Consider the following 24,813-nt stretch of genomic DNA (forward strand, 5'->3'; position numbering starts at 1 on the left):
GCTTTCGCCGGTGTGGGTGAGGTGTTCAAAGCCATGTGTCGACACAAGTGTGTACGTGAGCGAGATGCCGAGAGCGGGGAATGAGGAAGAACTCACCGTGTCTTGATACATCGCGCGCGAGTGTGAGTGGCACATCGCGCTTGGGGGATGATGGTGGTCGCGGATAAAGCCCAGTAGGCGCGCAACCCAGCACACGCGCCCGTGTCTGGAAACAATAGGGAGGCCAAAGCAGGACGCCACTGCGGCGCCTCCGTGACTATCAGCAGGAAATCATGGTAAGCAATGGACCTCAGAATGTCGCAGCTCACACCGACCTCCATACGTCTCAGGGTCATTCTCCACGCTGACGAGGACCGTGTACTTGACCTACCCGGCGGCCGCTCTTCGGAGGTGCACTGGGCCCTGCTGCCCGAGCGTCTTGATCATCATCGCCCCACCCGCAATCAACTCATGGTGCCATCTGCAAACAATGCGCCAGATCTGACGCTTCCCAGCCAGCTCTCGAGAGTGAGATCGCTTTCAACGCCAATCTTCCATCGTCTAACGTCAACGGCCTTATCTCAAGACCTCTTCCCAGTCGCATTGGTAGAGCTTCAAGCTGCAGAGGTCATAGCTTGTCGAATCATTGGATATCGAGGAGGATGGGGCCCGGGAGCAGAACATTCCTTATTGGGAGTTCACTGGCAGCTGGGCCGAACTAGGCTCGGCGTCGCTTGACAGGCAAGGTCGTGCACGACTTGCACCCGACCACTGCCGGCAGCGCCCCAAGTTCCAACGTGTTTGCAGGACTGTATTTGCGCTAGGAAGCCAGAGTTGGTGGAGTGGCTGCGCGGTGACTCGGTGAGGCCGTATACTTATATCCTCGAGGCTCACGCGCACCGCGTTCTCTGCCGCGCGCACCATTCGCGCGCTCACGAACCAACCGTATAGCTCAATGCAGACTTCTCATGCACCCCGCGCGCGCCATGGATCACCCTTGGAGGAGCGCATGATCGTCTACTATCATCAACATATCATCGACTGCAGCTTTTTGTCTAAACTACTAGTGCCTGTAGTAGATCCATCATATCCTGTATGCGGCCACGGAATGTGATCAAATGTCATATCAAAGCCGAATGAATATCAGCTGCTACCGTTCTACTGCCATCATTTGTCGCGCGGACAATAGACGACCTGTCCCGATATGGCAGTGTCGCGTGCTATCGGGCGCTACCGTGGAAAACACCTTTTGCTGATGTGGCTGCACTCCGCGGGGTCCTCGATTTCCCCGTGGTTTACTCCGGATGAGACAAGTACCACTCACCCGCCCCTGTTGCCCGAGAAGACTGCGGGCTCCGCGCGTGTCTTCGAAAGGGATCTGCCCGCAGTGTGAGCATGCGAAGCAATTAAGATCGAGTGAGACACGAAGTGTGCGGAGGTCCAGAGGCTGTGGACCGCCCACGGATGGAAATTCTAAGAGCCCCCGCCAATTGGCGCTCTGGCCGTTCTAAAATCCCGTGCACTGGCTTGAAGGGTATGAAGTGCGCCAGGTTCGCTTCTGCTCAGCTCCGAAGAACCCGCCTTATCCCCGGGAACATACCAGGTAGACCATCACCCATCGCGCGTGCAGTGCAAACCATGCCTGTGACCGTCATCACTGCCAAACCCCAGGACAGCACTCACTCTCCCCAGACGTATCGTTTCATTGGTATGTCAATGTCTCTGCGCAAAGTTTCACTGAACACTCATCGGACGATCTTCCGTAGACATCGGAGGTCAGTGTGATGTCATTCTCATAGTGTACACTGAAGATCCACATCTCTTGGTTTCAGTCAACTTGACCGACCCAGTGTTCAGAGGGTTGTATCATGGAAGACAGAAACACGACGGTGTGACTTCTCACTCTAGTATGACCTGAAGCATCCGTCCTCTTACATGCATGCTCTTAGATGACCTTGAAGCCATGCTCGAGCGCTGTAGGGCTGCACGCGTACAGAGCATGATCATCACAGGGACCAGCCTACACGAGTCCAAAGAGGCTCTCAAGCTAGCGAAGCAGCTCGGCTTCTACGCGACCGTGGGCTGCCACCCCACCCGCTCCGCCGAGTTCGACAAGTTCAGAGGCGGGCCCGGCAAGTACCTGGAAGAGCTCGACAACCTGATCGCCGCCAACCTGACCGGTCCCGGAAGGGTCGTCGCCATCGGCGAATGTGGACTGGGTAAGTGGGCGCACAAGCCCGCGCGGGCCAGCCAAGGTTCCGTCCGGAGCCAACGCCTGACATTCGACCATCCAGATTACGATCGACTGCACTTTGCCAAGGAGGACGTGCAGCGCCGCCACTTTAGTGAGTCTTGCAGGCTGCTTCCCTGGTTCGGACGGGTGGCTCATGCCGTGGGTTCAGGAGCGCAGCTCGCTTTGGCGAAGAAATACCACCTGCCGCTGTTTCTCCATTCGCGTGCGGCGCATGCAGATTTCGTCTCTATATTGCGCGAAGAGGGATTCGACAAAGATGGCGGCTCTGCTGCAGGCGGGAAGGGTGGTGTCGTCCACAGTTTTACGGGCACGCCCGAAGAGGCGATCGAAGTGGTAGGTCGATCGGACGGTCTCCGAAAACTTGGCCTGTGCTCACCACATATGCTCCAAGATGGACATGGGGCTCCATGTCAGGTGCGATAGGGCAAGCTCGGCTGGTTGCATTTTCTTGACAACCGTATGGTCTAGTGTAAATGGTTGCTCGCTCAAGACCGCAGAGAACTTGGCGACAGCGAAGGCAATCCGTCCCGATAAGATCATGTTCGAGACAGGTAGCATAGTAAACGTCCTGAGTGGATATACGATTCGCTGATTCTATTCCATATACAGATGCGCCTTGGTGCACCATGACTTCGACCCATGCTTCGAGAGCCCACTTGTCGAGCCTCTCATCTTCGCTTAACTCGGTGTACTTCCCTCAAGGCACAAAACCCGAGTCCTTCGTATACGGCCGACCGGTTAAAGGTCGCAACGAACCCAGTGCTGTCGGTGGAGTGGCTTGGGTGATCCACAAACTGAACGACGGCGTGCCGTTCGAGAAGGTGGTTGAGAAGGGATGGAAGAATACTATCGAGCTGTTCGGGTTAACAGAACTACAGTAAGCAGGAAGGCAGAACACAGAACGAACAGAGCGTACCCTGTGTCGTAGAGATATCTCGCAGCATTCTGTCGTTTCTCGTCATCGCTTCCATCCCGCAGCCTTCTTTGTCATATAGACACAGCTGACGACAGGAACTGCTTGTCGCAGCCATGGTAGCACGCCATGATCCACTTGTGGGCAGCCGTCGATGCGCAATGATTGTAGTGGAACCACTGTTGCTGAGGAACACAGTACGCCTGATGGTGCTTGATCGCCTTGGATCGTCAACACGTCCTCCACCGACTTCTCCGTCGTTGGAATGCGCAGCTTCACGAGACGTACGAGCGGGCCTCCTGTGACATCCGGATTCTGCGAACAATCCAGATGTCGTATGGAAGGGCAGCGTACGTGTGGGAGGGAGAGACTGTCCGAGGAGTGATCATCTGGAAGAGTGCGTGGCTGCGCGAGAAACTCGAGGATGGGACCTGCAGTACGCTCACCAACAGCGATGAGGTGTAGGGTTTCCAGCATGACCGCACTTTCGAGTAGGTTCATGAAGGGCTGTGGTAAGAAAACGACGGCAGATAGGGACAATGAAGTCAATTGTGATATCGGGAAGTAATTGGATTGGAAGAAGGGCGCTTCGAAGACGATTTGACACGTCGCAATTTGCAGCTCTTTGAGGGCCGTGAGTTGTAAGCGGGATAGTATGCGATTCGGGTTTGCCCTGTTCAGGCAGAGCGAATGGAGCTTGGGGAGTACGACCGTAGATGGAATGTGTCGATTATCGGGGGCGACCTCCGTCTCTATGGCCCGAGGGTGAACACGTTGAATATCGAGGGCGGTGAGACGTGGGTTCTTGTGAAGGAGCCATAACAGATGGATCCAGTTGTCGCCCGGGCTATCAACCGTCAATGTGTTCAGATCTTCAAGGGTGCCCACAAGGTGAATCCAATCGCACAGTGTCGTGGATTTGGGCAGTGAGAGATCGGTGCAGTGAAAGGAGATTTCATGTTCATTACGCACAACGACTCCGGCAACGTCGACGGGAGAGGCACCATCCCAGGCACGAAGCGGTTGTACGATCGCTGAGGCAATGCTGGGCAAATACCGGGGGATGTGGCTGAGACGAATTCCCCGGAGCCTGAGCGTAATAAGAGATGACGTCGAAAGGCTGGAAAGCCCTTCAGGGATATCGCTATCGTTGGCGAAGTCTACAAGGATGTGAAGGTGCTGAATATGATCCCTTGAGCGTTCTTTCCACAGGTTGAGTTTGCGTTTAGGGCTCCTTTCTGACAAGACAAGAGTCCTCCAGCAGGCAGGAGCTCCTAGGATGGTGGCGCGCCATTGTTTGCAAACTTGAGCCAGTCGTACGACATACGCGTGGTCGTCGTCTAAGAGCACGGCAAAGATGGTGTGGGCGATCTCCATGGGGAGGTTGCCGAAATGATAGGCCTGTTGTGAGATGAGACGAGATGCCTGCAGAGCGTCCTCATCAAGAGCGGATTGGATTTTCGAGCGTAACTCCGCCATCGCGGCTCGTTGTGTGTTCTTGTCCGGAGACATTCGCTCAAGTGCGAGGTCAACCATACGCATTGAGGCTGGCAGCTTGCGCAGTTGAAAGAATAGTTGCGCAGACCGCGAATAGCCCTGGTCTGGCTTAGTAAAAGGCCGACTATGAGAACTGCAACGTACCTGCCAACGGCGGGGCTGAAGATCAATCGCCGCTTTGGAGTCCTGTAGGGCCTCCTTGACCTTGCCAAGTTTCTGGTACACCGCCGCCCGCGAGTCCCGTATGGGGTAACCGTCTCCTCCCGTATCAAGTGCCTTGTGTATGGTATGAGGGGACGTCGTTTCCGTCCGAACAACGAATAGTCCTTACGGCGGAGAAGTGTTCCAGAGCCTCTTCGTACCTCCTCAAACGGAAACACTTGACCCCCTGATCAAACTTGTCCTTCCAAGGATCCATGGGTCGTCCTTCGAACGTGTGTCGGGATGAGAAAGAGATAGGATACTGGAAGAAGGTGGCCGAAGGAAACAGAGAAGACGGGCGCGCTCGATCCACCGACCGCGCGTGACGAGGGTCAACGCGAGCAGTCACAAAGTGCCCACGGATCACGCGTGCTCCGACTCCGCGGATCAGGCCTCTGGGGGCGACCCAAGTTTGCGAGCTGCATCCCACCGTTGTCGACGGCTAGAGAGTCTCCCTCCCTCTTCGTGCCTCCCGCATGCCTGCTAAGACCTGCCGAACGCAACACAGACTTCTCCCATCTCTTTCTCTGGAGCTTTCTCACTCTTACTTTGCTGCACACAATGCCTAACGACTCAGCAACGACTCGCAATGACGGCATGATCTCCTTCGTTTTAGCTTCGGCAAGTGTAGTGTGGTATATCATCCTATGGAGCATAGGGTTGATTGGCTGCCTTGCTGCGTAAGTAGGATCCATGCCTTCACCCGTAAATACCACTCATATTTTTCAGTCGCAAGCGGTACAGACTACGACCTCGGTCGCCCTTGGCCTCCGCCGCCGCCAATACAGTTCCAGGCGTAACCATCCTCCGCCCCCTCAAAGGTCTTGACCACAACCTGTACGAAAACCTGGAGTCGACATTTATGCAAGAATACCCGAACTTCGAGGTTTTCTTTTGTGTAGAAGACGAGCGTGATCAGGCCCTTACCATCGTACGCGATCTCATGGCCAAATATCCTTCCGTGAATGCCAGAATTGCAATCCGTGAGTTCCCCAGTCGTTTCAATACCACTGGTGAATTCATAAACCAATGCGCGTCTTGCTAGGGGACGGAGAACCTGTGGGAGTCAATCCAAAAATCAACAACCTCATCACGGCCTACCGTCAAGCGTCTCATGACATCCTCTGGGTGCTGGATTCCAACGTTATGGCGGACCGGGGTACGCTTGCTCGAGCCGTGGATATCCTCGAACCCCCATCCACTGCGACCCCGCTGCGCCGGCGCATAGGCGTTGTACACCATGTTCCATTCGCCTGGGTCACCAAGCCTTCCCTTGGTTCCTGCATCGAGGAGGCATTTCTCAACACAAACCATGCCAAGATGTACATCGCTATTAACACCGTGGCGGTCGACTCATGCGTCGTCGGCAAATCATGCCTTTACCGCAAGTCCGACATGGAGCGTGTCAATGGCTCTCTGCGTCCCATCGCCAACGCGGAGCAAGGTGGCTTTCAGCCTGGAGAACGCGGCTTGAAAATGTTTGGGCGGTTCCTGGCTGAGGACAACATGATCGCCGGCTCCCTCTGGCACGAGCTGGGTCTCCGACATGACATATCCTGCGACGTCGCCAAGAACGCGGTGGGAGATATGTCACCCATAGACTACATCACCCGCCGAATACGTTGGATCCGGGTTCGGAAACGCATGGTTCTCGCCGCGACACTCGCAGAACCATTTACGGAGTCAATGTTCGTTGGCGTCCTCACGTCGTTAGGCCTCCGGTATCTGTTGGGGTTGTCGCCATGGTTCTTCCTTCCCGTTCACTTCCTGGCGTGGGTCCTTGTCGATATGGACGTGTATACGTCGATGGCCGGACATCCCGTTCCTGCCGACAAACGCTGGATGTTCGTAGTTTCATGGGCTCTGCGAGAGCTTCTAGCGTTGCCGGTGTGGACAATGGCGATGCTTGGAAGCGAGGTGGAATGGCGTGGCAAACGTTACCGGGTCATGAAGAATGGGGAGGTTGAGAGGGTTGCAAGCATGGCAAGTGGTCTCCTGGGATGGTTCAGGAAGAGAAAAGATTTCTATGAACCTTTAGATATCAGCGATTAGCACATTCATTGTGTGGTGTTATGTACCAAACGCTATGTATCTTCCGGAATAACATGAGGAACGAGATGGGCGGCTGTTATAACCCCGCACGTGCTGCATACTGCGAGGTGCAATACAGTTGCCGTCGCAGTCGGAGCCGCTTCATCCCGTCTCTCTTGCCCTCAGCAGTCTCACCACTCCCTGCCTCAGTCAACGGTTGCGTTGCCGCCTTCGCTTTGTGACTACCTTCCGCTATGGCCGATGGTGACTCTGTTCGCCAGAGGATAATCTCTTCGGTCTTCACTACGAAGTTGGTGGACGAGAGATATGTCGCGCATGTCAAGATCTGGGAGGAGGATACCGGGGACGGCGGAGGGAAGAAGCCTCGATATATCATCATCTCTAGTGAGTTATATGTGCCCTCCCATCTTTGCTGATTCGAGTGTAGTTTCTCCCTCGTAGGATCTACCACCGGAGTAGGCTTCATACACAAGTCTAAGCTGAATTCCAATGGGTCCTTTTCCGTTGGGAAGACATGGAAACTCTCTGAGCTGCGAGGCATAGAAGTCCTAAATGTATGCCACCTTCTGAAGTCCTCGATCCGAGCCCCGGACTCACCATACTCAGCCTTCCGCCTTCAACATTAGTATGTCCCGGACGTACCGATGGCAAACAGAGAACCAGAGGGATCAGAGTAACTTCATCTCGGAACTGATTCAGCTGTTCCGATCCGTGTCGGGACCTTCAGCACAGCTCGACCTGGCAGGCGTGCGTGATTCAGTGGAGCCCTGTGCGTTGCTCTTGTCACTGCCTGCGTTTTATTGTTCAAGCTTTTCTTACCAGCATCGAGGCCGGCACCACCCGCATTCCAGCGCATGGACCGTGCACCTACCCCGACGAATGGCGCGCCATTGCCTACAGCAACACCCCGCCGCACAGCGGCCAATGGCTATGCAGATACCTCTTCTTCCTACCAGAACGGCAGGTACGAGAATGGAAGAACAGTCGGCACTCCAGGTCGTGCACGGTCATCTTCGAGAGCGAGGCGACCACGGAGTCCCGCGGAGTCGTCGGACTTCACCAAAGCTCCGCCCACTGCAGTGCCCGAACGGGCAGCTACACCTTCCCGCACCCGCCCCACGACACCGTCTCGTGAGCCTCTACCACCTCCAAGTGCCCTACGACCGCGACATGGTCGAGCACCTTCGAACGCGGATACTTCCAGTCGAACGTCCGCCGCGACTACGTCGAGCATAGTTCCATCAATCGCGTATCCATCCTCAGTGACCTCGGTACAGTCCGAACCGCAATCCCAGTATGTCGACTCGCGAATGAACGGGTATGGCTCTCGGCCTTCGTTGGATGCGCCCTCAACATCCCCAGCTTCCGTGGCCCAACCACCGCCGAGGTCAACGTACGGTGCCTCGTCTGAATTTGTTACCTCTCGCTCCCAAGCCGCCACTCCTAATCCTACCGCCCGCCCTCGACCATCAGAAACCAACGGTTCTACCCCCCTTCCTCGAGCGCCGCGACGCGAAAATACTCGTGTCTCGTTCTACGACACCACAAACCAAGCACTGCTCAATCGAGTATTGTCCGGAGACACCATGCTCCACGAAGAAGGCGATGCAGAAGGCGAAGGAGCCGGGGAAGTGGAAGAAGAAAGTGCTCAGGCTACTCTGGAAAGCGTAGAGGAAATGCTCGAGGGATATGAATGGGCGAGCGACGACATTCTCGGTAGACGCGCTTTAACAGGGACGGCAGAGCAGATCGAGGCCAGGCTTCTGGACGAGTTGATGGCACTGGATAAGGTGTGTTTGTTTGCGGTCTTCTGACTCTTATTCATGACGATTCACGATGTCATCTAGGCAAACATCCACTCGTTCATCGAGTCTGATGATCGAATAGGGACCGTACTCAAATACCTGGACGAAGCGATACTGGAGCTCGATAACATGGAGAGTGTCATGTCATCTTACAAGATATACCTCAATGTCAGGATATCTGTCTTTTTCTGCTGTATTGGTGTGTCTGATGCCCTCATAGGCTGTCAGTGACGACATTGCGTACATTCAAAGCCAGGGGCGTGGTTTGCAGGTCCAGACTCAGAACCAACGGGCGCTGCTGGATGAACTCGAGGAGCTTCTGGTGAGTTCGATGCTGTTATGTTCAGCGGGAATATAAAATTCATTCATGGTGCCTGTAGCAAACTGTCCAAGTTGATTCTAGCTCCTTGCTCGCTCTCACCCAAGAATCTCTAGAACAAACCGGGAGCATACAGAAGTTAGAGAAATCTACAGCAGTGCTATACAAAGCCTTACTAGCTGGTCGAGATCGCGGTTCGTTCAACCCACCGTTCATTTCACTCCCTGCTCATTCTGAAGTTAGACATGTCGGCGACTATGGAGCGTTTGGATGAGTACAAGAAGTACAATGCACAGTTCTGCAAACGCGTGCTTGACTATCTCTCCATCGTTTTCACTGCTCAGGTGGGTATTCAACCAACACGTCACTCCTATGTTCCGGACTCAACCAGTTAACAGGGGAAGATGCTACTGGGTGACGACAATGGCATCAGCAAGTCTTCGAGGGGTCGCGTAACAATTAAGGATCACCGGAACCTGGAGTCCTACTTAGAACGCTACCGTGGTCTGTTGCTCTATCTCAAGGAAATGGACGAAAGCGCGTATGCCAAGATATGTGCAGTAAGGCTTTATCCGCAGTATCCACACACAATTTACTAATCACGCTATTAGGCGTACTTTTCCGCGGCCAGTGAACTACACGCCAGTCAGACCAAAGCTATGCTCACTGTGTACGCTTCCATGATCAAGAAGGCACCGACAGAAGAGGAAGCGGAAGGTACGATGCAAGATGCAGCTGCAACTGCAGCGACCTACTCACGGTTCAAATAGGCTTCTCTGGAGTCACTTCAACAAGCAATACTTCCAAAGCAGCGCAAAATATGCGTCGCGCAGGAACTATCGTTCGCTCGCCTTTAGAAAGGCGTGAGAAGAAAGACGGTGGCGACGGCGAGCTTCGGGCTGCCGAGGTATTCATTTTTGACCGCGGAAAAGCTCAGTGCCTAACGTCCATGCATTAGGCCTTGGGCCTGGCTCTTGAGCAGCTGGCTCGCACAATCTACGCCGAGGAGGGATGGGTCTCATATTTCCTTCAGATGGACGACGTCTCGCAAACATTCGCAGATCACATGGGCTTGGAGAATTACTTCCGACGTCAAGCCGCTCGATTCGCTGGTCTCAGTCCAGCCACCATGAAACTTGTCCGAGGAGCGATGGACCTCATCTTCGGTTTTCTGCCTATCGAGCTCAAGAGCTGGTTAGATGTCGCACTTACGCGGGACAGTTGGTATGCCATTCAACGAACACGGACGTACAGTCACTGAGTAACCGTATAGGCAAGTGGTCGGCATGCTCGCTGCGCTTGAGAAGTTTCAGTCAGAAGCGGAAGAAAAAGGGAATGCCTTTCTGCTCACAGTCTTGGAGAAACAGCATATGCGTCTCAAGGCTGTGTTCGAACGACGCGTCGTAAGTTTTAGTGATCTCCTCATGGCTGTGTTCGCTGAATCGCTATTTAGAATGACCAAATCAAGTCGATCGAGGAGACAAAGCTCACCAGCAAGAAGCGCAAAGGCGTGGCGCCTTTCATCAAGTTCTTCCCTACGTACATCAGTCGTATCGAGACCCAGCTCATTGGAGGGGATACACTTGAGATTCGCCAATTCGTGGACGCCGCGTATGATAACATCGTCCAGGCCATGTTTGATGCCCTCAAGCAGATGGCGAAGATGAGTGGTGACGAGGAAGACAAAGGAATGTTAAACTACCACGTCATAATCATTGGTGAGGGGTTCGCCTTATTTCGTCCGGCAAACTCATACTCAATTGTTGTACCACAGAGAACATGCACTTCTTCGTCGCAGAGGTCTCGCAGATTGAGATTGGCACTGTAGCCGCGTTTTTGAAGCGTGCAGAAGCAATATACGAGGAGAATCTACAAGCGTACGTCAAGATTGTCCTGCGACGACCGTTTTCCAAGATCATTGTACGTGTCTGTGTCGCTTTGATCTGGCTTGCCTCACGGGTCAACAGGAATACTTCGAGGGAGTGGAGCGTCTGCTCAAGACGACCGCTCCGACCGAAGTGTCCTCGAATAGCAGCTACTCCAAGTCTTCGCTCAAGAAGTCGTCAAGGACTACAACGCCAAGGATATTCGCAAATATGTCGATACCTTGTTCAAGCGTGTCGAGAAGCATTTCGACGAGGCGTCGGAGAAGGCCACAACCGAGGACGCTAGTGCCAATACAGGAATTGCACCAGGCACCGTCATGGTGGGGGTTTGGAAGGCGTGCGAAGAGGAGTTGTTGCGCATCACGGACCTCTTCAACAAGAGGATTGCTCAGTGCTACAAAGAGACTGGAGTGAGTCTGGAGTACACGGCTGCAGATGTGGAGGGTGCGTTCAAGCGGCATAGGGTTAGTTCTTAGAATGTGTCATTCTTTCGAGTAGCATAAATTATCACCTTCCATGTGCGGATTATCAACCTGCTACTGAATCTCCCATAAGGAAACGCATAGCTGCTGCACATTTCACGTGATCGTGTCTTAGCGAATTGTAAGAGACGCCAGCGGCCAGCCCTGGTGGTCGACTGCAGCCGCTGAGCGCTGAGCGCTGAGCCTCAGCGGAGCACTCAACCGAAACCTCCTCCATCCTATGTCTGACGACTCCTCCGTCGCTTCGCACGAATTTGAGACCTCTCAGAGTCAGTTCAAAGAAAAGCCCGGCGAAAAATTATGGGCTGTTGAAAAGATCCTCGCCGAACGCCGAGGTCGCGGTGGTCGGATGGAGTACCGGGCGAAATGGGGGGCCTCGATGACGACGGAAATCCCTACAAGCCATCATGGGAACCCAAGAGCAACTTCACCAAGGATCTTATACATAAATGGGAGCAGGAGAAAGCGGCGAAGAGGAGAACTAAAGGGCGACGATCAGGTGTGTTTTGTTTACCTCCTTTACAGAGGCATGCTAAGTCTCGTCAGTGGCGACGAGCAAGAGGGCTTCGTCTACGGCTTCGAAGGATACAGGAACATCTGCATACGCGTCTACCTCCCGCCCCACGCATAAAACGCGTCGTTTCATCAGCGTTCCATCACCAACACCCCCCAAACGCACTGGGAGGTACACGCGCAAACGTGAGAGAGATACGGAAGGACCATCGACAGGGCACGAAGACGAAGATTTGCCTGGTCCTCCACGGAAGAAGAGGAAAGTGAGAGTTGAGGTGGTTGTATCCCAATCATCTCGTCCAAGGGCAATAGTTGAAACTCTGGACGAACCAGAAGTTGAAGAATCTGAACTTCCTTTGTCTCCCTCCAAACTCAAAATCGGCCCTCCCGTCGGAAAGAAGCGGAAGAAAAGCAATGCGGCTAACTCAGGCACGTATTTACATGGTTCGTGTGGACGTCAGGGCTCGCTAACTGCTTTAACCTTCCTCTGCAGGAAAGATCAAGGGACAGCTAGGTCTGCAGCACCCTTCAGCGCATCCGGAAGGCAACCAGCCATCCAACACACCTACAAAGTGGCTTCATGGTCGAGTCGATGGTCACGACGGCTCAAAGACATCACGTTTCTGGCCCGATGTAGATATACCCCAAAGAGACACTATCGCCACCCCTCCGTCCTCGCAACGACGGCGTCTCGCGCAGGAAGAAGAAGAGAGCACCCAGGACCTACACGGCGACTCCCACCATTCACCTTTTGGAACTAACGGATCGCGGCAAGAACCACTGCAAACAAGAGAGTCTGACAACGAGTATGTAGGTCCAGGACTTTTCCTCGACGCCGACACGCGTACGCCGACGACACGTACAGCAGGAACGGCATTGTACCAACGACACAGTCACCTGTCCCTGCTCCCGACCTAGAGCAGCCAAATTATGATCCAGCTCACGAGGACATTGTTGTACGCTCGGTTTTCCAAGGACGCCTTCCCGCTTGCGCTCTGCCTCTGCGGTGTCCAGGAGCGGTTCAATAGTGTCGCAGATGAAGCGCAGGATCCGGAATACGGCGGCCACCAGGCCGAAAGATCTTCGCCCTCTGCCTTACCTCAATGAAGAAGTCTTCCTACCCCTTCTACCACGCCCCTCTCCTGAGCCCGAGGACATCGAACAATTCAGCTCTCCAGAGCGTCCTTCAAAGAAGGCCCCGCAAGTCACCCAAAGTACCATCGAAGATTCCTTCGCGCAGGAAATGGGGGATTATGTGAACTGGGACGGCGACGAAGAAAGCCAACCATTGGACACTCTCGTCACTGAAAGCTCTCAGCCATCTCGAACACAAGCTCAATCTCAGGTACGGACGATCACAAGATATGTAGCCGGCGGTGCTGAAATACGCTTCGACAGGAACGTCTCGGCGAAGTACCACCACTGTCCCCGGAGGTGCCCGTCATGTATGCAATTCATGAGCCGCCTGCGACCAGCACGACACAGCACGCTGAGGCAGATAGTCAGTCCCTTATAGTAAGTCGCCGCGGTCAGTGACGATGTGTTGACTGAGATATACTTCGATTCAGTACCGCGAACAGGCCACTCAGGCAACAGATCTTCACTCTGCGCTCTGCGAAGTAGATCAACAGATGGAAGACGTCAACAACGAGATCGCGGAGCTTCAACGCGTCCTGCAGGGCCTCGGACAGAGTGATACACAGGTATTGAGGTCCCTCGATCATCAACATGATACGCTAACCTATTCGCCAGGCTGGTGCGGTCTTGTCGAAACATATCAAAGCCCTCTGTGCGGAGCGCGATGAGAAGTCTAAGCAGTGCTCCTCGCTCGAGGACCAGATCGTAGAGCTCGAGCTTCATGTCGACCAGCTGAAGATGACCGGGGACAGTGTACGTTTGTAGCCTCTCTCCATGTATGCATGCGAATCTCATTTGATCTTGGACACAACCGCGTGCCAGTACCAGTCGCAGATCGCACGCCTGACAGCCGAACTCGAAGACCGCACCGAACAGGTATCTCAACTCGAAGACGCCGTCGCGGAACTGCACATGGAGATGGCGACGCTCCAGGAAGAGAACGAGCGGCTCGCCGACGCAGCAGCGCAGAAAGTCGTGCCCGGCGAGCGTGATCCTCGAGGCCCCGCCCAAGATCAGCAAGACCGAGGAGCCCTGCACGCAGCGGCAGAACGCCTCGCCGCGCTCGAACAAGAGCTCGAGCATGCCCGGCAGGAGCTTGCCGCAGCGCAGACGGACGCGTCTGCGCGCGCCGAGGAACTCGCCGTGGAGCGGCAGCGATCGGATGAGGATCTGCGCACGACGCAGAGCGATCGCGACTTCTTCCGGGGGCTCTACGAACAGGCGTCGGTGCACGCGCAGCGCCTCGCGGGCGAGAACACGGAGCTCGAGCTGCGAGTTGCTGCGCTCGAGACGCAGCGGACGGACGGGCTCGCGATGGTGCAGGCCACGTATCAGAACGAGGCGGAGGCGCTGCGCGCGGAAGTGGAACGGCTGCAGGACATATGCAAGGTAATGAGGGACCAGGACGAGCGTACGGGGTTGGAGGTCCGCCGCCGCGCGGCGATGGAGCCGGAGCTGCGGGAGGAGGTGGAGCGGCTCACAGAGCAACTGCAGCTCGCCCACGAGAAGATGAACACGATGGAGGCGGATATCGCGCGGATGCTGGTGGCGGCGCAGCTCGCACTCGCAGTGAAAGAGGGCGGGGACGAAGAAGACGGCGAATACGTGCCCGGTAATGACGGGTCTTCTCCATCGGATTCGACCTCGAATGCCTCGGCCGAGGACGGGGCGGCTCTATTGCAGGCAGCCGCGCACAGCCAAGGCAGTCTCGTTCGCCAAGCAGTGAGGAGCACTTTTGTGTATGTCAGCACGTTTCTCGGGGTGTCATGTGTAACCGCACGTTCCCATCGGCGCAGGTACGTTGACATTGTCCCTTGCTCGGTGGCTGTTGTCCCACAGGGCTGAACACGTTTGTTCTCGCAGGACGTTATCGACCACGCCTGGAGCACGCACTATAAGGACGGCGAAGTGCTGTCCATGTAGAGTACTGTCGACGTAGACCTCTGTTGCTTATTTTGAAATCGATCGGGTCCGGAGTGCGATAACCTCACGCACTACGCGTGCTCCGTCGATTGCATTTCGTACGTAACGAGCGGAGAGATACAAACAGCGGACTTCCAAGACTTGTCCTGATGTAGATAGAACGTCTAAGCAGCTCAAGACTCCAAAAGGGGCCTGGCCACAAGGCCACAACTACTTTCCAGTTGTCATCTGTGGGAACATTTTACGCAGTCGGAACCTGGGGTTGAGGGAAAGGGGGCGGGGTGCTTGAGGCCGACGACGCCGGGTTAAAGTTGTTGACCATCTCGGATGAGAACGAGTTTTGGTGGGTCTGAACGGAGCTGGACGATCCGACGTCGTAGGGGGAAGGACCGGGGCGGGCTCCAGCAGCCGATGCGTGCGCGTTAGAGGCGGGCTTGACCGCCTGCTGAGCAGCGCCGATGAGAGAGGAGCCGTACGAGGTCCAGAGGGACTTCGCGACCTCGATGTATTGGCCCGGGTTGGGCGCAGCACCAGCGCCGGCAGGGGCAGCACCTGGGGTGGTAGCACCGGGAGCGCCAGGGACGCGCGCCTGACCGTTGGCCTTGGTGGCAAGGTCCCAGAAAGTCTGCCAGAAGACTTGGAGACGAGACTGGAGGAAGGCGAGGGTGTTGGACTGGACAGCGGCGATGTTGGCATCGATGTCGGCCTGGTTCTTCTCGAGGAAGGGTTGGAAGTAGGTGGTGAAGACCCAGGTAGAGCCCTAGACAGATTACCACGAGTTGAGGCCGCGTGTGCGCGAAAAGAGGGGGTCAAGTACGACATACCTGGGTCTGTGGGAGGGAGAGGAAGAGAAGGAAGACGGTTCTAGCCTCCCAGTAGAAGGGAACCCTGATAACAGGCACGTTGCTTAGACTCCGCTTCGACACACGGAGAGCGGGGAACTGACCAGTCCAGGATCCAGCCGGCGACATACTCGAAGGCGACAAACGCGCCGACGACGGCCCAGTACTTGCACCAACGCTCGAGATCCGGCTCAGAGACGGGGCGATGAGCGAGGCCTTCCAGGTAGAATAACTGGGGAGGAGGAACGCAAACCAAGCACTTTGCGCGTGGACATGTGAGCAGGTGTGTTGCGCGTGGAGGGTCACACGAACACCTACGTACCTCAGGAGGTGCGATAGCATAGACATGAACATGACGGCAGCAGTCTTGGTTGCGTACTTAGAAGTGATGGTTGTGGCGGGTTTGAAAGAGCAAAGACAGTGCGCTGAATAAATACGCAAAGTGGGACTACGTGTCGGACGGAGGAGTGGAAGACTGCGTGGCCGCTGGGCGAGTGGGCGACCTGCTGACGCCCGTCGGAGCGCCCCCGCGGAGAACGCCCCGCCTGCGGGCCGGTGCAACGGAGCCGGGACGGAGGAGGCCTCCGTCCCGTCAGCAGATCCGCGTCGTCCTCTCCTCGTCCACCGTCTCAGGCGGTGGTCTTGCATCACACCTCGCCAGGAGCACCGGAACATCTTCACACCGTCGATCATCTCGCCTCCGGCAAAAAGAGCACCTGGTATATTTGAGCAATCATATACGCCCCCTGAGATTCGCGTGCTCCGGCGACGTTGTACGTATTTCCTACACATCGCCCTTCCCGAACATACGCACTTTCGGCGGAACGACGTATCAATCTGTCTCCGGAAGACGCAAAAGCCCCGACATCAATCCCGGCTCCCGGCGGAATTCCTTCGAATCCGCGATGCTCAGCCATGTTGGTCCTTTCGGCCAATCCGCGCGGATGCGCGTCGTCTGCGATGGTTAGCAGCGTGCAGTTGCGCGCAATAACACGTCTCCCGATGTCATAATGCGGCTCGTCCGTCGGCATGGCGCACCAAGAGGGCACCAATCTGCGCGAGCGATGGCGTCAACGGGATCTCGAGTCGGACGATTCTCTGCGCAGCAGCGGCGTCTGAGGACACCCCGTGGAGATCGAAGAAGGGCGGCGAAGAGAGGCGAATGCACACGGCGTGGCAGGGTGTGGCCGGGCGAAAAGAGAGGGAGTGTTGCGGAACAAGATCTATGGGACCGGGCGGAACGAGAACTGGGTCCATCAGCTGGAGCAAGGTAGGTGGCGGCAGCGAAGCAGGGAAAGGGTCTGCGCGTGGCATGGTTCTGGGGGACGGGGAGGATCTGGCCATGAAAGCAGGAGCGCGGACCACCTTCTAGGTCGCATGCTGGAGCCGTGTTGACGGAGGGCTTGCGGGTGGCCGGAGAGGGAGCGCAGATCGCTGCGTGGGCCGATTGGGATGCGGGCGGGGGCGATAGGGCAGGTGGGCGTGGGGTTTCCAGCGTCGGACAGATGCCGCGCGTTCGAGAACACGGCGACGGCAAATGGGGACGAGCAGGGCGCTGGTGAACGGAGACGAGGGCGGTAAAATGGGAAGGAACGTGGACGGCACCCGCCCGGGCTCTCCCATCCAGGCGCATGGCACCCCCGCGCTAAGCTTGGCCTTGTTTGCCCTCGACGGCTGCCATCGACCTCCCTCGCCCGTCCCGTCCCCGTCCCTGTTCCTCCTCCGCGTCCCCTTCCGCCCCCTCCTCCGCTCCGGCGCGCCCACTCCCGCACCCCCGCGCCCCGTCCGCGCCCCACTCCACGCTCCCCCCCTCCCATCTCCATCGATCCACCCATCCGCCATGGATCCTGGCACCAGCCTCGGCGTCGGTCTCAGCATCAAGAAGCAGGAGGACATGGACGGCATGGACCCGAAGTCGGGCCAGAAGCCGGACCAGAAGCCGGTGGTGAGGACGTTGAACAGGGTGCCTCGTAAGTCTGCATTTCTATCCCTGCCGTCAGACCTTCGGACCGTATTCACCGCAACGTTCCAGGTGCATGCGTAAGTCATATACCCCGCACCGTCGTCCCGATCTCCCATCCTCACTCTCCCTCTTGCTAGAATGCCTGTCGCAAGCAGAAGATGCGCTGCGAGGGCGCAGAAAATCCTCCCTGCAGAAGATGTCGCCACGCCGGGCTCGAGTGTTTGTTCGAGAAGCCGACGAGGGAGGCCAGTCTCACCGGAGAAGCCGGTCTTGAGTGAGTCTGACGCGTCGTCTTCGCGTCGAGTCGCGCTCACGCTCCCCACCAGACGCATACGCAGTCTAGAGGCCCATGTCGCCGATATTCGCCAGTCGCAAACCGTCATCCACAGCACATTGATGGAACTTGTGGCTCATTTCCGTAATGGTGCTCCGCTCACGTCGCGCTCCCCATATCCTTCGCCTTTCGCTCACCACTCGCCCGGTGCACAATCTCTGGGTTCCCCGGCCGTTTCTACGCCCTCAACTGGTACGTGCGGCCATCTTTTCAACCATGGCAGTTTTCTCCTGGTCCAACCTCGCTCTTTCCCAGTCCTAAGTTCTGTTCATCGGCCTCACCCCCATCTTTCAGCGTACCAGCAATCTCAAAACCATCGTCCGGCCGGTCCTGACACCGTTCCCCATGGCCAGAGCTTGTACGGCAACGGCCAGTCGCATGCCGGCGCGCACGGGCCTAGCCTTCCTCCCTTCTCCAGCATAGAGTCCATGGGCCCGCCTCGTGGCCAACCCACAAATGTGTCCTCCATGCGTTACAACACCGCAGATGGCGGGGGTCGCCCGCGTCCGCAAGATCCCCCCACGGGATCGAAACGCGCCGCCCCACCGTCTTCCACAGTCACTAGTGCAGAGTCTTCAGACGCCGAAGAAGAGGGTGGCGAGCTTCCCGCATCAGGGCTCGTCGCGCCCTGGGAAGTTCTTCGCGGGTTGGCCGATGTCGCCATTGAGCGCGCCGCAAAGGTGAGTGTCCACCGGAACGCCGAGCACGCGTCCGGAGGCTGGTCTGACTTGACGCTGCCTGGCAGGAAAACGGGGGTGAGAGCGAGGCTCCAAGCCGAGCGCATACCCACTCGCCCGAGCCTCGGCCGCTCCGGCCTGCGAAGCGCAGAAAAGTATTTCACGCTCAACCGCGATCGACGATGTTCCCAGATGGTGAGCTTGACTCATACCTTCCGGAAACGCCCGTTGGTTCTCATGTACTCTTCAGTGGTCACCAAGAAGGTCATCCCGGAATCGGAGGCCCGAGAGCTATTCAGGATGTACGTTATTTCCGACGTGGCGCCGACGCGCGAACGCTGGCATAAAGTGTACAAGCTGACCGTTGACATTGCAGCTTCTATCACGGTTGCTCAACATTCTTGCCCGTATTCGATGCAGCCATCGACACCTATGATGCGCTTCATGAGCGATCGCCCTTTGCCGTCGATTGTATTTGCATGGTGGCCGCCAAAGTTCGAGACGGTGGGGGTAAGTCGGGTTTACCCAACATTGTTGCCTGCTCTGATCATGGTCTCGCAGGTAATCCCAGTGCAGTTTTTCTGAAGTGCTTGGAAGAGGTGCAAGCCATTTCTTGTGCAACGCTTTTCTCTCCTGTTGCCCGCCAGGAAGCCGTCCAGGCTATGAGTACGTATTTGAATGACTACTCCTCAACGTAACTGAGATTTTTGTCATCAGTCTTGGTGTCTGGATGGTCAGATAATGGTTGGCTGAGTGGAGGTCACGCTGTTCGCATGGCCATGGAGCTGTGTAAGTTGAATATGCTACGCTTTGATGTGTCTTCAATACTTACGTTTCGGTACAGCAATGCACAAGGCTTGGCCGGAACTGCTCAAGCGGATGAAGGCCGGCAAGGCGTCGACGTCGAGCAAAGACAGACAACTGGTTGTGTCGTCGAGAACATGGTTTTGCCTGTACCTCTTCGAACATCAGTACGTATTCCAGCGCATTAGCATGCGATGCTCTCGTTGACGTTTTGGCCAGGATGTCATACGGCACGGGTCGTCCGGCCATCTTGAAGGACGACGAGAGCATCTGGCAATGCCGTCTTCTACTCCAACACCCACTTGCAATCGAGGATGACATGCGTCTGGTCTCTACCGTGGAGCTGATGGCCATCCGGGAACGTGTCCACAATAATCTCTCTCCATTGTTCGACCGGGCTGTGGACGAGATCACTTTCAACGTCATCCGGGAGGCCGACATGGAATTCCGCAATTGGTACGCCACTTGGGATCAGGCGTTCTCACAGAAGTACGAAGATGCTGGTACGCTCGAATTGCTGTACTTCGTCTTGCATATGCTCACCTAGTGGACAGCGTTCTACAGGCAAAGTTTGCAGATTCAACACCTGCATGCCGAGCTGTTCCACAACGCGACGGCCTTGCGGGGTATTGACCGCCCAGAGGACATGCCGAATATGCCCCCGGCCCAGCGGGACCTGGCGATTCGGTCGATTCAAATCGGGCGACAGATCCTTGACATCACCGTCAACTCTCCTGCGTACCGAGAGGGTATGAAGTATGGTGAGTAGCTTTGATAATACTGCCTGTTACCCAAAGCTTACGGTGACTTCTTATAGCCGTCCATTATACCCATGCGACGGCGACGTTCTCGGCTTCGTTCTTGCTGCGCCTTTCACGTCTCTTGTGAGTCTAGGTCTGTGCATAGGTGGCCCGTCGTTGACGGTCCGGTGTAGCCCCGACCAATGCAACCTGCATGAAGTTCGAGCCCTTGTTGAACAGCTTGCGACGCTTCTGGCAGAAGGTGCGTGGGTATTTTCTAGTGCTGCATTGAACACTCGGGCTGAGAGCATTGTTCAGTGCCTGGTCAACGATACGCCTTCACGTTGCAGCTCATGCTAAAGCGCTTCCGTAAGAGAAGGCAGTCAGTATCATCACGTTCTCCCACTATGCCCAGAGACCAAAGGAATCGCGCACACAGCGACGCTGCTGGGTACTCCTCCGATGCGGTCAGCCACTCGGCAACGTCGCAGCCGCCAACCTCACCGACTTTTGAAGCCCCTTACCAGGCGTCGCCCGACGCGATGGCGCATATGCCCCCCGGCGTGGCGCCGCAGTATGGTCAACAGTTCACACCGAACATTGAAAATATCTGGCGCGGCTTTGAAACGACCTCGAACGAGCACCTGCCCGTTTGGCTGTCAGACCAAACACTTGGTGGTGCGACGTTCTCTGCCAGCGGCATGGACGCCTTCATTCTCCCCACGGACTATCTCCCGGCTGCTCCCCAGATCTGGTGAAAGCCTATGCTCTGTTTCTATCTCTATTCCATACATATGCAAACACTCTCCTTCGACTACGATGCGGATGACAGATGTTGTAACGACTAGTGGATGACGTATATGGTTTCGGTGGAACTGTGACCGTACGACGGCTACTACGACTTATGTGTATTTCGATACCCTCCTACATTGTATCATCTCGCCCTGGCAGCTATGCGAGTCTTGCTCATATGCCTTCTCCTTGCTCGGATATGACTCGCGCGCCGTTGCCGCAGTTTGTACATACACCGCAATGCAATCTGCTTCCTTCGATCCCCCAACTGCAAGTCGCCGGCAGGGCGGGCCGATGGGGACTGGAGGCGCGTCGCAGGAGATTGCCATTTCAGGCACGTGGCAAATTTTTGGAAAGCGCATCTTGCTCTGCCGACCTCCCCGCCTCGACGATGCCTGTGGTTGTCGACCGGACGCGTGCCATGACTGCGTCCGTCGTCCGTCTGTCTCCTCTCAAGCCATCTGCTGCACACGATGCTCCAACGGACGTCCCTCGACGCAAGCGCAAGGCGAACAAGGGCAAGGAGGTCGAGGAGGCTGAGGAGGAAGCTTGGGCTTGGCGGTCCTTGACCGACTCCTCTGTGAGTAGGGTTCCGCCAGTGTTTACGAGGGACGGGAGGTGCGTAGCATACTTGTCGCGCGACAGCCTTGTGTTCATGCGAGTTTTACGGCCAGCTACTTTTTCTCGGCCGTCGGGGCAGCGGTGAAGATCCACTCCACAGCGACTGGGGAGATTGTTTCGACGCTCACTCCTCCATCGAACAATGTTGCCGGCCCCACGGGAGAAAACCTGCCTCAAGATGCGGTCACGGCCGCCGTGCTCAATCCCCACAACCAGTTCCAGTTGATCACAAGCTCTTTGGACGGGTGCCTTCGCGTCTGGGACTTCCTCGACGGCTCGCTCCTCCAGACTATCGCTACTTTTCGGCCCATCTTCCATCTTGCGGTGCATGAGAGCTTTCCAGGGTACGTGTTCATCGCATCTGCGTTGCCGTCCAAGAGGAAGAACGCATGTACGTCTGCTTTCGGTATCTTCGCAATCTTCGCATTTTTCTCATTCGGGCGTACAGCTGGAGCTACGACTGCGGAGGACAACTTCGTGGTTCAACGCGTCTCGTTAACTGCGAGCGCAGATACCGCAAGCTCGTCCGTTCAGACGTCTTCGGAGGCCTTTACTGTGGGCAAGACAAGAGCTACGACTGGACTCGCGGTCTCCCCGACGGGGCTTGGCTGGTCGCGACGGCTGGTCACAAAGCGTATGTCTATCAGACTGCGGACACTAAGGCGGGCTTCACGAAGTTTGTCTCTCCCGAGAAGCTCACCTGCTTGGCGTTCCATCCCTCCGAGGAGTACTTTGCGACCGGAGACGCCAGTGGCTGCATCCGACTGTGGTACTGTCTCAACGAATCCGCGACTATCAAGACTTCCGGAGTCGGGAAAACCGCTCAGACGACCACGCTACATTGGCACGCTCATGCTGTCTCGTCCCTCGCCTTCACTGCAAACGGAGCGTATCTTCTCAGCGGTGGCGAAGAAGCGGTGCTCGTCCTCTGGCAGCTTCATTCTGGAAGGAAGGAGTTCGTTCCTCGTGTCGGGTCGCCGATTGTCCACGTCACTCTTGTCAGCGTCGGTGGAGAGGAGGAATATCTGTTGGGCCTCGCGGACGCTTCATTTGCATTCGTGCGCGCCTCGACGCTCAAAATTTCGCGGTCGATATCCCGCATAAAACTAGGTGAGTATATTGCGTCTTTGTGGGGGTCCTCCCGCTGAACATGTGCAAGACCCGGCCGTCTCGTACGATCGACCATCGGCATCCTCCTCGGTCCCTCTCGCCGTACACTCACAGTCCTCCACCCTAATACTCCCGTCCTCCCATCCATCATCCCTACAAACTTTCTCCCCGTCATCCTCCAAGCTCGTCTCAGAACTAGAAGTGTCGCCTTCAAATCGAATCTCAAGACGAGATGACAAGCCATTAGAACCTTCCCGAGTCGAGCGCGTCATTCTATCCGATGATGGAGTCTGGATGGCCACAATTGATGAGAGGGAAGGCGACGAAACATTCCGGAGTGAGGTATACCTGAAAATCTGGCAGTGGGATCGCAAGTCCGGCTTCTGGATATTGAACACCCGCATTGATCGCCCGCATGGTGTGAAGAAGGTCACCGGAGCCGCATTTAGGCGAGGATCATGGGACTCCGACGGTTTGCTGTTGGCGACTGTTGGACGGGACGGGGACATTAAGACCTGGAGGGTGCGGTCGGTGAAGACTAAGTCCGACGGGTTGGAAGGTGCGTGGTATACCCTATATCTTGGTGTCCCTCCTAATCATATGCTTCATAGAATTCTGGGTCGCGCGCTCCACGTTTCGATTCCGCACCGAGACACCGTCAGACATAGCATGGTCTCCAGATGGCTCACTACTTGCTGTCTGCGTCGGAGCTCACGTCGCCATCTACGAGTCGGAGACGAACACACTATGTCAAGTCCTCACCTGTCCCGACTGTCCCAGTACAACATCGGTGCATTTTGTCGGAAGAAGTGGACGTTACTTGGTTGTCGGTGGGCCTCGGGACATCCAACTGTGGGATCTCGTCTTCCAGAGCTGTAAGCCGCAACTTGTGGTTTATTGCACGCCTTTCTAACCTTATCTTCAGTACGCTGGCGATATCGCAGCGCTGCTGGTCTGGAATCTGTGGTGTCTCATCCATCAGAAGAACAGTTTATTGCGGTAGAGCGCATGCCTCCGTCAACCACTTCGTCGACTCCTTCAACTCGTGTCCTGGTTTTCCAGACGCTATCGTCCAACCCTGTCTCTATACGCACCCTTCCGTTCCGACTGCGCAGCATCACTGCCGTTCCAGGATCCGGTTTCTTCCCCACCGATCCGTCAGGCTTCACCCTTGTGGGCATCACTAGTGCTTGGGGCGTGGTCCTCTTCGGAGACGATGCGCAACTACCGGATGAAGAAGGCGGCTCGGCCCAGGCCATCGTGGAAGATGGAGGCTCTAACAAACGCACGCTGTTCCACGACATCTTTGGTGCTTCTGCGTTCGCAGACCTCGCGTCTGTACCCGGCCCCTCGAAGACGACCCCAGCAGTTCAACCGTGGCGAGGGAAAGAAGTCGAGGAAATCTTCAACTCGCCCGCGCATCTCATGCCTCCCCTCAAGACACTCTTCGACTCAGTCATGGACGGCTTCCTCACCTACCGCTCTACGGAGGAAGAAGAGCCGGAAGAGCGAGAAGATGGCGACGAGGAAGGCGATGAAATGGACATCGACGAAGAAGTGGCCCCTGCCAGCAGTGTGCCTCTTGAGCGTGTTGTTGACACCCAGGAAATGTCGGGCTTCGTCGAGCTCTTCATGTACCATGCGATCAAACGTACGTAGCCTCTTTTCATCAAGTTGCTCACGGGAAGTTTATGCTCTCTTGCTATTAAGCGTCGTCGACTGGGTATGTACCACAACAAATCAATGGCGCATCCAAGGTCAATAGCGTCAACGGTGCGCACGCCACGCCCAAAGCTGCGTCGAAACCTGTCGCCTCTCGACCCAACGGTTTTACACCCAGTCGGCCGGTTGATTCCAGTGCCGATACCGACTCTACGCCCGCTAAAGCCGGCAAGAAACGTAAAAAGTCCTTGGCTGAAAATCAGGATGGGGATGTGACATAGCGGAACAGAGAAGGTGTGCATAGGGG

At 56.1% G+C, this 24,813-nt stretch overlaps 8 protein-coding genes across 8 annotated transcripts; 6 read left to right on the forward strand and 2 right to left on the reverse strand.

Moving 5' to 3' along the window:
* Positions 1-1,617: 1,617 nt before the first annotated feature.
* Positions 1,618-3,114, forward strand: BXZ73DRAFT_39669 (Mg-dependent DNase; the record flags this gene model as incomplete). The annotated part of the gene is made up of 8 exons (XM_048018427.1): positions 1,618-1,687; positions 1,791-1,868; positions 1,929-2,198; positions 2,274-2,324; positions 2,382-2,566; positions 2,625-2,647; positions 2,702-2,784; positions 2,843-3,114. The coding sequence occupies 8 exons, from the start codon at positions 1,618-1,620 to the stop codon at positions 3,112-3,114; spliced, it is 1,032 nt and encodes a 343-aa protein (XP_047882562.1).
* A 77-nt stretch (positions 3,115-3,191) lies between these two features.
* BXZ73DRAFT_87153 (uncharacterized protein) lies at positions 3,192-5,061 on the reverse strand (the record flags this gene model as incomplete). Its single annotated transcript, XM_048024444.1, has 4 exons — positions 3,192-3,325; positions 3,350-4,742; positions 4,788-4,919; positions 4,975-5,061. 4 exons carry the CDS (start codon positions 5,059-5,061, stop codon positions 3,192-3,194), a joined length of 1,746 nt encoding a protein of 581 aa, XP_047882563.1.
* A 380-nt stretch (positions 5,062-5,441) lies between these two features.
* On the forward strand, positions 5,442-6,896 carry BXZ73DRAFT_39629 (glycosyltransferase family 21 protein; the record flags this gene model as incomplete). Its single annotated transcript, XM_048018420.1, has 3 exons — positions 5,442-5,524; positions 5,574-5,827; positions 5,890-6,896. 3 exons carry the CDS (start codon positions 5,442-5,444, stop codon positions 6,894-6,896), a joined length of 1,344 nt encoding a protein of 447 aa, XP_047882564.1.
* Positions 6,897-7,129: 233 nt separating this feature from the next.
* Positions 7,130-11,382, forward strand: BXZ73DRAFT_87155 (exocyst complex component Sec3-domain-containing protein; the record flags this gene model as incomplete). The annotated part of the gene is made up of 17 exons (XM_048024445.1): positions 7,130-7,280; positions 7,338-7,450; positions 7,503-7,665; positions 7,719-8,686; positions 8,744-8,869; positions 8,922-9,023; positions 9,082-9,214; positions 9,264-9,364; positions 9,419-9,580; positions 9,632-9,737; positions 9,791-9,927; positions 9,979-10,244; positions 10,294-10,423; positions 10,474-10,738; positions 10,795-10,940; positions 10,988-11,038; positions 11,089-11,382. 17 exons carry the CDS (start codon positions 7,130-7,132, stop codon positions 11,380-11,382), a joined length of 3,414 nt encoding a protein of 1,137 aa, XP_047882565.1.
* A 1,555-nt stretch (positions 11,383-12,937) lies between these two features.
* BXZ73DRAFT_73783 (uncharacterized protein) lies at positions 12,938-14,961 on the forward strand (the record flags this gene model as incomplete). Its single annotated transcript, XM_048021941.1, has 7 exons — positions 12,938-13,246; positions 13,300-13,416; positions 13,470-13,604; positions 13,654-13,791; positions 13,861-14,760; positions 14,787-14,834; positions 14,902-14,961. 7 exons carry the CDS (start codon positions 12,938-12,940, stop codon positions 14,959-14,961), a joined length of 1,707 nt encoding a protein of 568 aa, XP_047882566.1.
* Positions 14,962-15,202: 241 nt separating this feature from the next.
* On the reverse strand, positions 15,203-16,157 carry BXZ73DRAFT_87156 (TB2/DP1, HVA22 family-domain-containing protein; the record flags this gene model as incomplete). Its single annotated transcript, XM_048024446.1, has 4 exons — positions 15,203-15,721; positions 15,786-15,849; positions 15,908-16,019; positions 16,118-16,157. The coding sequence occupies 4 exons, from the start codon at positions 16,155-16,157 to the stop codon at positions 15,203-15,205; spliced, it is 735 nt and encodes a 244-aa protein (XP_047882567.1).
* A 1,486-nt stretch (positions 16,158-17,643) lies between these two features.
* BXZ73DRAFT_39269 (uncharacterized protein) lies at positions 17,644-21,079 on the forward strand (the record flags this gene model as incomplete). Its single annotated transcript, XM_048018345.1, has 15 exons — positions 17,644-17,773; positions 17,836-17,843; positions 17,904-18,040; positions 18,093-18,780; positions 18,846-18,972; positions 19,028-19,079; positions 19,154-19,287; positions 19,339-19,443; positions 19,495-19,566; positions 19,622-19,748; positions 19,801-20,084; positions 20,136-20,342; positions 20,399-20,465; positions 20,516-20,583; positions 20,640-21,079. The coding sequence occupies 15 exons, from the start codon at positions 17,644-17,646 to the stop codon at positions 21,077-21,079; spliced, it is 2,646 nt and encodes an 881-aa protein (XP_047882568.1).
* A 425-nt stretch (positions 21,080-21,504) lies between these two features.
* Positions 21,505-24,787, forward strand: BXZ73DRAFT_87158 (WD40 repeat-like protein; the record flags this gene model as incomplete). Its single annotated transcript, XM_048024447.1, has 8 exons — positions 21,505-21,731; positions 21,788-22,125; positions 22,183-22,322; positions 22,382-22,844; positions 22,894-23,403; positions 23,456-23,719; positions 23,770-24,495; positions 24,555-24,787. 8 exons carry the CDS (start codon positions 21,505-21,507, stop codon positions 24,785-24,787), a joined length of 2,901 nt encoding a protein of 966 aa, XP_047882569.1.
* Positions 24,788-24,813: the final 26 nt, after the last annotated feature.

The sequence above is a fragment of the Epithele typhae genome (genome assembly GCF_022376455.1).
Source record: "Epithele typhae strain CBS 203.58 chromosome Unknown BXZ73scaffold_3, whole genome shotgun sequence".
In the NCBI taxonomy this organism is placed as follows: Eukaryota; Fungi; Basidiomycota; class Agaricomycetes; order Polyporales; family Epitheliaceae; genus Epithele; species Epithele typhae.